Genomic DNA, 14,098 nt, shown 5'->3' on the forward strand with positions numbered 1-14,098 from the left:
ATTGACGTCACAACAAAACCGTCAGAAAATAAATTTCACATTGATAAGAAACAAATGTACCCTTCATATATAACATTCTGATGATCGGTTAGACAAAGGATTGACGTCACAACAAAACCGTCAGAAAATTAATTTCACATTGATAAGAAACAAATGTACCCTTCATATATAACATCCTGATGATCGGTTAGACAAAGGATTGACGTCACAACAAAACCCTCAGAAAATAAATTTCACATTGATCAGAAACAAATGTACCCTTCATATATAACATTCTGATGATCGGTTAGACAAAGGATTGACGTCACAACAAAACCGTCAGAAAATAAATTTCACATTGATAAGAAACAAATGTACCCTTCATATATAACATTCTTATGTTCGGTTAGACAAAGGATTGACGTCACAACAAAACCGTCATAAAATAAATTTCACATTGATCAGAAACAAATGTACCCTTCATATATAACATTCTTATGATCGGTTAGACAAAGGATTGACGTCACATCAAAACCCTCAGAAAATAAATTTCACATTGATCAGAAACAAATGTACCCTTCATATATAACATTCTTATGATCGGTTAGACAAAGGATTGACGTCACAACAAAACCGTCAGAAAATAAATTTCACATTGATAAGAAACAAATGTACCCTTCATATATAACATTCTTATGATCAGTTAGACAAAGGATTGACGTCACAACAAACGTTTAAAGTCGTCTCAAAGAAGAATATTGTACGATTTTCCTGGATAGCTCAGTGGGATACTGGAATGTTTTTAAGGCCGCGTTCGTGGGTTCGAATCCTGCTCTACTGTACACCAATCAAAGGCGCATTCAAGTGGTACAAGTTATCACTCATCACCACTCAAACCACAAACTCGCCTGTGTGGATTCTTCAAAAATAATCAACTGCACAGACAATAGCGTGATGTCAGAGCAAACGTTTAACTGCCCATATTCTTTGAACTTAAATGGAGGCCAGGGTTAAATCAGATGTTGGTGGTTAGACTTAAACTCAGGCCTTTCACTGCATTCTACAGATTTTCCAATCCATTGAACAGATAGCACGTGACCTATGCATGCTCTGGGAATTTAAATTTAGCGACTCCGGTTTTCATTTTGCTCACTTTTGAAGTGTTTCGAAGTGTACGTGCCCCAATTTAGTCATGGATAAATTTGTTTGTGATTAAGAAATTACTCTTTGTCTTTTTTGTTTGTTGGGTTACAAGAAATAGTGCAAATAATATATGTATTTTGCACATTGGGATATACTTTATATATTTTACATATTTTGACATACCTTTAAATAACGTATGCATCTATGCATATTTAACACTTAAAACATCTCAATAGTGGGGGAATAACTCGCTACTCTGTTGCGGGACAGAGTATGATACCATTATCTCCCTTTACAGGAGTGTGTCTCAGGGCTGTATCATTCACGCCAACATTCTTATGACATCCACGCTGACAGCTGCGACGTTTGACAACATCAGACTATGTATAGGCCTATGTAGAAGTAACATTGCTTAATGTACCTACATTCCGAAGGGTTCACAATTAATTCAGCAGCAGCAAGAACCCTATAGAGCATTGAAGAGCACGCATGGTCTACAGGAATCAACTGGATTGGAGACTTTTGGCATTTTCATCCTAATATCGCAAAACAGTCGTAGTTTTCACTTTAATATCGTCATGTGACAACACAAATTCCAAGCAATTATGAAAATACATGTAGATGTTTTGCAAATATTCAGTAATCTCTTGGATTTGTGCAGCATGTCAGTAAAAGTACTTTTTTTATTGGGATACTTGAGGTGAGAATGTCGTAATTCTACAATCCGTCCGTCATGAATACACGCCTAGCAGGGGACCAGGCATGGATCACACACTGTATAGCCTACACCTCTCATTTAGGCTGCTCTCAGCTGGGACCCTCGGGCTAATCACTATACCTCCGTCTCGCCCGTTATACATACATGCAGCTCTGGTGAAGTACGATGTCTCAGGCTATAGATACTGGCCTATTGCCGAGATGTTATTTTTGTATTAGACCATATTTAAGAAAAGGTATATCCACGAAATGTATAACGCAATGCCTATAATAGGCCCTGCTTATGAGTGCCGGTTATTCTTTTTTCTTTTGATCCCAGCTCTGCCTTAATGATTATTTTTTTCACCTTACAGTGAAATATAGTTCCTCATATATGGCCGGCGTATAATGTGAGGATATTTGGATTATCCCGTGGTAGGTTGCTAATCGCGGGTCTAATCCTGATAAAGTAGTTGACTTGGTTAATCGCCGTTGATCCTGCTTGAACGAGACCGTGTATTGACACGTGCACGTTGGTGGTTAGGCGCATGTACATGTATCCCTGCCATACGGACTTTCTATGAAAGCACCTCAAGACGGATCTACAGCACAATAGTTATAGGGTCTATATACCCGGTACTTTATGAAGCTTTCTAGAAAAGAGATTGTAACATATGGCGCCGCAGGATAATTTTGGCCAACAGACATAATTATTGATACATATTCATGATGTTATACATATTCATGATGTAGCGTTATTTTGTTTTTGGGAAGAAACGAACAAGAAAGGATTTAGCTGTCACTACGTTCATATTAAAAGACCGTATACCGATAATTAGATACTCTCATATAGAAATATATACACCGGCCTACCTTGGGACAATATATATGTATGCATGTCTAAACTATAGGCTTCCCATGTATTTTATGAATAATCTTTTCACATCCTGTTTATTGATTGTTAGAACTATGATTTGTGTTTATGTTACGCTTTAATAGGAGTATGAAGGTTTACATACGTATGTATGTATTCACTGGTCATAATTTATCCATTTTTGTGCGTCCTGCGTGTTATCAGGTACAGAGGATTAAGCCATATCTGTCAACACATCCCAGTCACTTCGCTGGGATTTGGGGTGTAGCCATCCTGGCATGCCAGGAATGCAACCGTATTAGCAGTAAAAGTATGGGTAGCTTTGGCTGAACGGAATGACGTCAGAACAGCGGGGGTGATTCTGTTGACATCCGGGCTACTGAATGTTCCCATTTCACACCAGAACGAGGCTAATCGATCGGCCGAGTTGCAGACGGCCTGTGGCAGGTTAGAGTTTGGCACAGTTTAGCAACAACCGAGTAAAAAGGCTTTCCAAAGTCAGTTTTAAGCATAAGCTTTTCGACTAATTGATATAAGGCTCTGGTTTATTTACTTGGCTATTCATCATGACAACTGTGGGCTGTCTTGTAGACTGCAAGATAGGATGTTACAAGTGAAGTTTGTGGAGGGTTTTTGCGGTGCCGTGCGCAGTGTCTGTACACTTTGATAGAAGTGGGATCGGTCGGCAAGGATTATTAAGTGTGTCGACTCGGAAACACTGGATTCAGAATACTTCGTTAAACTTTTGACAATGTGACTTGTTAATGATGGAACTTACCTGTGTTTCTAATGCCAAAGTCAAGTTCTTTCAGGCTACAATCTGACAGTAGAGACTTTCCAACTGTACAAGCAAAATGAGTTCTAAACAGGTAAGTCAGGTGTGAATTTGGGTCATGAATTATGAAATCACAAAGGTGTATGTTTAAATCGTGTTTCACTCAACAGTGCAAATAACAAAGTTTTAATGTATTCTAATCAACATCTGCTGTACATGTTGGGTTATGTTATGAAACCTACATGAATGCATCTTGTTCCCTTCCATTTAACCCAGATTATTCCAAACCAGTGCATTTACCATTGAACAATTCATAATGGTTGATATGGTTTAGTCACCTGAAAATTGCTTAATATGTAATTTAATATGTAATATTGGTCATTACCTGTACTTATGAACCTTATTTGACTTTGAACTTTAGATTGTATGAGCCATTGTGTACACACGGTTGGTGAAAGGTGAACTTCGGAACTGTATGAACATCACATGGTTTGAGACACATGCCCTTGTGACATTAATATAAGCCCATATGTGCGAAAGATTTCATTAGGCACGCTGTTAAAAGGTGTTCATGGTTTCTTTACATAAAGTTTTCACAATAACAGTTTGTAAAAGAGTTTAATACCTAACAAATGGCTTTTTAAAACATCAAATCCACTCCAAGAGTTAAGTTGCAATAAATATTTTATGCCAGCTGAACAGAATAAATTTCATTTGTTTTCTTCGTACATTTGGAACCACTGTACACATTCTTTAGAATTATACTTCAGAGCCATCTTGATCGTCACAAACAATTCCCTGCTCTGCACTTTGACGTACATTTAATGATCTGTTCAATGAAGAAATTCTGTTATGTACATGTATGTGCCTTTGGTACATATGATTTTATATGTGGTTGAAACCTTCTCGTTAGAATCAATAATGGCATTGGGTAAACCTGAAGGAGTTACACATCATTTTATCAGTTTATATTCTCTTGATTATTTGATTGGTGTTATACACCATACTAAATAATAATTCACTTACACAGTGTGGGAGGAAACCGGGCAGATCCCAGGGAAGCCCACGACTATCTGCAGGCTGCCATCAGACCTTACAACCTACAACCTGTACCGAAGAGGAAGAGCATGCATGAGCTGCATTACATATGAACGCAGAAATGTCATTTAGTCATTTATGTGCATGCATAATTTTATCAAATATTATGCTCTTATTAATTTTCTTGTATATGGCATTCTGTAAAGCCGACACTGGATGTTATGATTAGGACCAGATGAGTTTTTTAGATATGGTGCACCTATTATATTATGTTTACTTTAAGTTGATAAAATGTCCACCTGAGAAACAGAGATTTGAATCCTGTATTTGATTTTTGTTCTACTGTGGTATTTATATCTTATCCCTCCAAAGAGAAAGTGCTGTTTAATAGTGTAACAGTATACTTAACAGTCAGATGTCTATATGGCAGACTGATGATGAGATGTGTACTCCAGCAGTCTGCCATGTGTCCACCTCAAGGGTCAGTATTTAAATTTATCAGCTAAAGATCTGGGGTGCGAGATAACAGTGGCTATTTCTGTACAATCTGTAAAATATCAATAAAAGTATAAAAAAAAATCTGTGGTGGGCCTACGCCTACAGAATTTTGACGTAAGCTGTACTGTATAAACACAGCCAGGGTTACAGATTTCAGTTGTTCAGATCATGTATTGACATTGCACATTTGTCAGTTATGGATTTTTGTCATTTGTTTTAACAGAAGCCATGAAATTCCCTGGTAATTTAGGAATTCAGAGCCTCTTTAAGATCAAAAAATGAGTTTGTGCAAGCCTTTGCAGGCATTAATATTGCTGATATCTGTAAAGAGGTTGAAAATGAGAAGGAAATTAAATTGAAAGAAATCAAGATAAGGCTTTTTTTTTTTGAGAGTTGAGAGCACCATTCTATTTTACTCTTATGTAAAACTATTGCTGATTTTCTTTTATCTAAACATTATTTTCTAAACATTTCTGAAACAAATGCAGTTTTAAATGTTATCAGATATTTATGTACAGTTTCATCATATTTAGCTGTTTCAATCAGAATACAATTTAAATGATAATGGTTGTAATATGTGGTCCATTTTAATGGATCTAATCACACACACATTTCTCTACAGTCTGCTTTTTGAAGTGATTTTATACACGAGTCCTTATTTTATGTGTTAGATTATATGCATTAAAGTGTGAGTAAATTTAAGGACAGTACAGCTGCTAGTTGCTGTATATAGTTCACCATGTTCCTGCAAGGTATAAATATCCTATGACTAACTGTAGACATGGTCATCTTGAGATTTGTACAACTAGGTCAGAGCGGCGAGATACATGTACAGCCTATGTGTATGTCAGTCACCTACAGACAGCCTCTGTGCATCTACGTCAGTTTGAAGTATCAATGTCTAACATAACATGTGTAAACTTCAAAGACTATAGGCACACACAGATAGCTGTCGATAGTGTCTTGTTTATTTATATTCTGTAATTTGATTTATCTGGATGGATATGTGACTTATTGTTAGGTGAGTTGTTAGGGGACTTGTATCCAAAGGTTTTACTGCTAGAAAAATTACACCATGGCATACATCCACTTGCACTGTAACTGTCTCCTCGAAAGTATGTGAACTGTTGCTTCAATTTCTTCAGTGAAATTGCACTTCAAGGCTTTGAATTACAAAGCTGTGATTGTTATCTTTGTTGTTTAAGTGCAGATCTATCAGTTTGCAGTGAGATGTAAAATCTCAAACGGACTGGCACTTCAAAGGAGGCTCTCTCAGTGGACATGATTACAGATTAGCATATTTTTATCTGCCAGCCCAGTGTGGAGTGTCCAGCTACCCAACCCATCAAATACAATACAAGTAGGGGTAAGGTGTTGATAAAACCAGGGAATAGAAAGAGCTGGGTTGGGTACACATCACAAGTGGGTGACAAACTGCACTCCCCCCATAACATCTTAGGCCTGTCACTACAACTTTACCCTGTGGTCTTTCACTTCATACACAGAACACCCCAATTTTACAATCAAGGGGCAGTTGGCCATCCCTGTGTCAACTCTTTTCATTATTATCTCTTCCAGAGCAGACTAATTCTTTGCAGCAGAAGCTCCATTGTTGACAGAAAATTCTCTAGATTTAATTAAACATTCTCATTTGACCAACACAATCTCTCTGAAGACTTCTAGTTTTCCGTATTAATGATTGCTACCATTTGTCACCACTGATTGTCTCTGGATCTTTAATTCACCACAAACCTCATGCACTGAGCCAATTACCATGGTGTCTTTGACAGATTACAGAAAACATCGGGACATTCAATAAAAATGCCTGATGGAAAGCATGTTTCATCTGGTGATCATCAGTTCAGCTCATTGAATGACATATGAAGGGTGTGATGTTCACCAGTTAACAGGAATGTGAAGATATATATACTGAATTGTGACCATACAATGTCAAGGTGTTCAGGTTATGTAGTCAAAATTCACTGACTTACAGTCTGTGCAAAGTATTAAAGCAAAAAGTTTGTGGACAGCCCAGGTGGGTCTCTTAATTAAACAGCCCTCGACATAAGAGGAGATCGAACCGACCGATCACGTGTCGATCACCTCATTCGAAAAAAGGGGGACCGAAACGTCGGTTACCATAAAAGCCACAGGGGACCGATAAATAATTTCGGCAGATTAGGAGTGAACGTGTACGTAGTGTCTGCCGCTGCCGAAAATTCAACCGCTCAGTCAAAGGGGAGCTTGTCGCAGTGCGGCGCAAAGGGAAATGCATGCATGCGCTATGAGCCGTGGGTCAGGACGCAAAAGACATTTGGTCATCACAAAAATAAAACAGTTAATTGGGTCACTGTCCAAGCGCGGCGCACAGTAGTCATAAGTCTGCTTTAGACAGATCGCATAACAAGTTAGGAATACGAAACTTTCAATTTTGAGTGGTTAAATTTCACCGTGGCAGTCCCCGCCTGTAACTGATTGACTGGAAGTGTGGGCGAGTCCAAAAGCATGCTAGCGTAGGGGGTTTTCGACTCGAACTAATGTCATTATTATTTAATGCTTGGTTCCGCTGATTTTCTGTGGTAGCAGCAATCGGGACACGTCATGTTTTGTAGAAATAGTGAATTGAGAATATTCAAGCAACATTTACAAGTTGTATCATTACTTTTCGAAAGACATTTCTTTACGCAACTTCAAAACTTACCCACCCCGTGTGACCCTCTCGCAGCAGTCAGCTTTGCGCGGGAACGTGCTGGAGACATTATGCCTTCCAGAGCAGGATTTGTATTATTTCATTACCTGCTTGGAGTACTGGGTACGTTTATTTCTAATACAAATACAACAATAATGTGATCAGTAGTGACAATGATAAATTCTTCATTTTTTACACGATCAGTACGTCAAACACCATAGACATTGCTCCAATCAATTCGCCAGTTAAACCCACCACTCGGACTTCGCTGCGATTGCCAGTGGGTTTCATGGACGGCGTACCAGCGACTGCAGCGAGACTGGGACTAGTTACTTCTGAAAACAGACGGGAAGCCCTCTAACAAAATTAAATAATGCAGAGCATACATATATATCATTGTGTACATGAACTTCACGGCATACCTGTATATTACAAGGAACAATTTTGGTTCTCGAAACCTACGTAATCGATACAGGGGATCGATCGGTTACCAAAGAATTTGGGGGAGATCAAATGTCCGATCACCTGAACGTTAGGTCGGGGGATCGATTTCTCGATCACCATAATTATCCTTATGTCGAGGGCTGATTAAATTCATGCTTCCAGATAACTCCCCTATATTATCTGCTAATAATTGCCAGGCTCTTACTGTTTGACTGGACAACATGCTATGTGCCAGTTGACATGTGAAATCGCATTCAGATTCACTCTGGTCACAAGTGAGTGACCAGAGGCATGGGCGGACACGCCACTTTGCTGATTGAACAATGAGTTTGCACCTCCAGTGACCACCAGTCTGTCCACAAGGCTGGGCACAAGACTTCACCATTTAGATCTCAGTGTGCACAGTAGGGCCACTTCACAATTTGAAGCTGTAGATCACAATCTGTTGGGCAAATTGTTGAACACTAAATAAAACTTTTGCGCATGTATACATACATGTACGTATGCCGAGATGTATCCATACACTGCACATAACCTGACCACTATCATAGAAGTAAGTAAGTTTAAACATGACATTAAACACCAATCAGACAAAAAGATAAATATTAATGTACTTTAACTACATTGAATGTGAGTGGTAGGAATGCTATAATATATAATTTAAGTCATTGTACATTCAGGTGCCTTGAAAAAATGAATCTGTCATGGAATATTTCTATATATATGGTACTGATAGGCATATCCTTGTTATTTAGGGTTTGTTTTTGTTTTGGAGATTTTTTTCCTTCATTTAAAAAATGTTTTGCTAACAGCCAAATTTTTGATTTCAACAGTTGCTCAGCTTTATTATAGTCTATTTTGAAAACCATGAAGGGCCTTATACCATTTGGTTCATAAGAATAAAGACTCCAAGTCTTTTTAATAAACCAAGGACCAGTTGTTTATGTTTTGTATCTACTTCCAGTACCCTGTCCATGTGGGGTGCCACTATCCTTACAATAGTCATCAATCTTGTGCTTCTGGGCTGACATGCCCCAGTGATACACAAATCTGTTACAAACACTGAGTCTAATTGTTGGGAGAGGCTCAATGTTATTTTTAATCATCTGGCAAATACCCTTATTGTATACAGTTAAGATAAGGCTATGGTTAGGCTAGGATCAGCTAGCAGACCTATTTAGAGTATAGTCTATGAAGGCTATCAGGAGAAAGGCTATTACTGGGTCTAGGCTGAGGGGTCATCTGTGGGACTTGACCAAGTACTGCCCCTTAACTGTCCCTCTCCTCAGTTGTGTTTGTTCTCTATGTCAGATGACTGCCTTCTGGAGTGTATCTTCCTGAGCCAGCTTGACCCCTGATCAGTGAGATTCCCCATCAACAGAGTCCAGATTGCCTCCTTCCTGAGATTGGCAAACACCATTCAGATTCTCCCAGGAACCTGTCGGTGCATTCTGATCTCCCCTGTATCTCACCTCATCATCACTCTCGTATCCCCTTAATTGTACTGATCTACTGGCTCCCATGTCTCATCTCTGTGATCAGCATAATTTCAGTCAGAAACACGGAGATCACACTAGCAAACACTACATAGGTATATTAAAACAATACTATGCTAACAAGAAAGCATTTATTGATGACATCTAAAATCTACATACACCTGTACTTCGAAACTGGCCTTATTACATTTTTGATTACTGAAAGATGAACTTGATGATATACTTGTAATTTAATTTAGTGACCAATCATTTTCCACAGCAATTACTAGGTACTGAAATAGGCTGTTACACTGTACAGGTTCATACCAGTTACTGTTTAATATTTAATATGCATGCATGCAGAGTAAACAAGGCTGTCCTGTAAAAATAACCAAAGGGCATGTGTACTGCGGGTTTTTCTACAAACATTGCTCATGAAAACATTAAACAAGTTAATCGTGAAATGTGTTTATTAACTTGATTTTTTTTTTATCATATTGAAACAAATATCAGTTGTGTAAGGTGTAGTGTTGGCAGCTTGCCAACACATGCATCTATGTAACATTACAATTGTGTCTGCATTGACAAAGAGGTGATGGACAGTAACTGCTATGTGTATGTACATGTATGTGTAGCGTTAATGTTTGAAGACCATTTTCTTTTTTTTTTGTACCTAACAAACATGAATTAGTGCATGAGTTTTATATGTTATTTATGATAACTGTACCGCTGTGTCAGTTCTTATTCCATAGACTCAGAATTAACGAATTAGTTTGCACATTGAACACCAACTATATATTGATGATGGTTTTACCCTTGAAGAACATATATACACTTCGGGTACATTTATATGCACATTAGATTTACATGTACTTTCTGCATCTCTAGCTGTTATTTCCCTGGTGTAAAATACTACAGATGCACATGTATATTGTGTTCATATTAAACCCCAAAAGACGGGACCATGGTCCAGTTGCATTGTGTATGCCAAGTGAAGTGAAAAGAATACAGGTACTGCAATAGCGTGCACATAAATGTCTTCTGTTTTTTTTTTTTAAGGAAAACTATAAAAGCATACATGTAGAAATTGTGTTTTAAGCCACTGGGATATAGAACAAGCAATTCATGCATTTTATACCTGCATGTAGCAGTCAGTTGTACAGAGTTAGCAGCATGTAGATTGTGGGTTACTTCTGGCCTTAAGTATATAGGGTTAACACAGTAAGGCTGATAGCCTGGGTTATGACTCAGGCTGACAGGCATACCTGACAAATTAGTGAAGGCTGTCCAAACTCAAACCAGTCTACAAGATTACTAGCATGACTGGGATAGTGAGGGAAACTAGGGGCCACTAGGCCAGGAGAACATAACAGTGGAGGACCAATACATACAGTTCACTGTACATGCACATATTGAGCAGAGGGATTCCATTGGGGCTTGTGCCCATGGACCCTCCAATTAGATGAATGAAACATAAAGATGTAGGTACGGAATAGTGCTGACTCAGGGAATTGCAACAGGGTGCATTTACATCCCAACACCTTGGAGTGTATTAAAAATAGTTGAAACTTGCATCCAGTTTGGTTAGAAATGTTACAAGCAAGGTTTGGCCTGGGCATGCCCTGATCACTGTGTAAACAGAGAGCCTCTGCGGGCATTGAAGGCTTAGATGTGGTGTGTATCACTATCAGGAACACTCTTCTTAGTGAAGCTTCAGGGATCTGTTATTGTATCCCCTACACACCATGCACAGTACATTGACACCAGCGGGCTTACAAATTACCAATCAATAGACATGTGCTGATTTCAGTCTTCTACAGAAGACATGTACATATATACTGGTGGCAGATAGTAATTTTAACCCAACTGAGATTGTGTTAGGCATTTTTTCTTTAACAAGATCACATTCCATCAGCATATTATTTCTAGAGCAGAGCAAATATTCACTGCAGTCATGTAAAACATACATGTACTGTCGATTGTACATGAGCTTTGCACTGGTAAGTAAGAAAAAATGGCACAAGAAAAGGCTCAGTCACAACAGACAGAAATCTCCTTATACATGTAGACCTGTGCATGCATGCATATGTAACTCAATCATGTGATAGTTCTGTCTCTGGAGATGTGTGTTTCTGGATCATTTTCATAAGCCCATTTTTGCTGGAGTTAAGAGTTGCAGTAAACTACTGAGACAGACCACAAACATGGTGTCATCTAATTTTAGTCTAGTGCCTGCTTTGATAGGTTTAGTGGTGTTAGCCTGTGGCTAATTCTATCTGCCGGCAGAAAAATGATCTCTGTGCCCTGAAAATATGACCTGTCTTTTACATGTCTAGCTGTGCAGATTAGCTTCTTTTTTAACTCTTGTGCTCAGCTTGAGAGGAGCAGCGAATTTCTGGATCCATATTTGGCTTTCACTTGTAATGAGAACATAGGTGTATCGTTATGCCTTTGGAAGTCCCGTTAGCCTTTAGCTTAAATGGGACATAGGTTCCTTATTGTTTCATGGAAATCATGTGAATGCACACATTTTTTGTAGATTTTTCTTAGGCTCAAAGACACTAGTACTTAATTGCTTATAACCTATTACTCCCCAAAAATGAATGGAAGTCCATTGATAAAAACTAAAAAAAAAAAAAAAAATGAAAGATATCTGGCCAGGAAACCCATAGATTACAAAGGTGATTTTGTCATATTTCTTTATACATGTGTGTGGGTAAAATGGAAAAGAAAGTTCCTGAACACATTACATGGTAAATAAAGTAACATGGTGCTGCCAAAACACTACCTTTTTAGAGGCAAATAATGATCATAAATATATTATTTTTGGTCCTGAAATTTATATTTTCCCAGTAGGATATCAGTTTAGTCCTGCCCTCCAAACAAACCACAGAACAACTTTTTAAGATCAATATAACACTCAGATTGAGGCAAAATCTGCAACGTACGTGTAGTCATGAGAGAAACTTTAGGCCATATGACCTTAGTGGAGAGTATATATGTGTATGTAAGAGACTTGACAAATAACTTGCTATCTTTTCTACTGTTCGTGTCCGTCAGCAGTGTTACATGTGTTTGTGTCATGGTTGATATACTGCAGTTCTGGGCTATGTCTGTGAAGGGCAAGGATTACCAGGGAACCCCTGTGATAAGATACGCCTTCCTGCATGTATGCGACAAGGGGTGGCTGATTAACAATGTCAGCCATTTATACCCCACTTTAGGCCATATTCTTTTATGACTTGCAATGATTATGAAATGTGCACTTTCAAACTGTCTGCGGGATTGACACAGTTGGATGCATTTTTGTCAAAAATATCTCCACTCAAGTTGAATCTCAAAGCCGTGGGCAATTTCAGTGGTGTGAATTTTTTCAGGGAAAATTTAGGCTATTTTCAAGCCATTATCTTCACTCATTCAATTGTTGTCTGCCATGGCCTCTTTTCTGCCCTCAGGGCAAATTTGCCAGCAGAACCGTGTGAAGGTTTTAAACTTAGAAATGGAAATTTTGAGTTTAATGTTTAATGTTCCAGTTCATTGAAATAACAAGAAAATGTTCTGCCAGTTTGAATGTATGCATGAGAAGCAGTAGATATCCAGTAGAGCATGGGTGTTCAAGCTTGAGAGTATAACTCCAGATTATGGCGCCATTACTTGTGATTCCTGTATGCCACACGGTCCTCATACATATAATGATATAATTCCAGAATGTGATCATCAGGGATGAAACTTTACTAATGGTAATCATTTTAATCTGATTGATATGGTTGGTCAGTGAATTGCACTGCTGTCACCTCTATGATTATGGTGGAGATGGCCAAACTTCTAGCTGTGTGATAGGCAAGGGAAATGACCAGTGGCCAGCACATTCATTACTCATGCCAGATTGCATGTGGCTTGAGGATTAAATACTGACTGTTGTAAATCAGTTCACATGGACACAGCTCCCAATCTGACAGTGCTTTGTTTGCCTGTCTGAGTCAGGTCTGGATTGACCAGCCTCCCCCTTTCTCTCAATTCATTGTTCACAAGGGCTTTACAGCCCAGTTAAGGAAAATTTCTCTTGAGGCTAGAAACCATTTTCGGAGATAAGAGAAAGCCTTCTGCAATTCGAGCCTCTCCTACATGTCGTTTAGTTAAGATAAATGGGATCCTGCATGCCTTCTCTTTTGTCTAATTGCTATAAAGAATCAACACCAGCCAGCTTGAATGGTGATTTGGAAACCTGTCTTGGTGTTTCTATGTACACAATTTAGTCAAGGAAAAATGATCTTTGAAATGGATTGTAATATTTGAGTGTATGTAAATTATGTATTGGCTTGAAATATAATCAATAACTATTGACAGAAAAAATGAAAATGTATCATGAAAAAAAAGCTGAATATTATATACTTTGTCATAGATTATAAACCAACGAAGTGTTTGAAATGTAAGGCTAGGTTGTGAGGTACTTGTACATGTAGTTTGCATGAAGCACATTTATCAGT

At 38.3% G+C, this 14,098-nt stretch overlaps 1 protein-coding gene across 1 annotated transcript in view; it reads left to right on the forward strand.

Moving 5' to 3' along the window:
* The first annotated feature begins 3,141 nt into the window (after positions 1 to 3,141).
* LOC135474787 (breast cancer anti-estrogen resistance protein 1-like) overlaps positions 3,142 to 14,098 on the forward strand; it is a 35,062-nt gene continuing 24,105 nt past the window's right edge. Inside the window, exon 1 of the mRNA XM_064754384.1 lies at positions 3,142 to 3,561. Within this exon, the coding sequence (XP_064610454.1) occupies positions 3,547 to 3,561 (15 nt within the window). The 5' untranslated portion in view covers positions 3,142 to 3,546. The remainder of the gene's footprint in view (positions 3,562 to 14,098) is intronic.

This window comes from Liolophura sinensis, chromosome 9 (genome assembly GCF_032854445.1).
Source record: "Liolophura sinensis isolate JHLJ2023 chromosome 9, CUHK_Ljap_v2, whole genome shotgun sequence".
In the NCBI taxonomy this organism is placed as follows: Eukaryota; Metazoa; Mollusca; class Polyplacophora; order Chitonida; family Chitonidae; genus Liolophura; species Liolophura sinensis.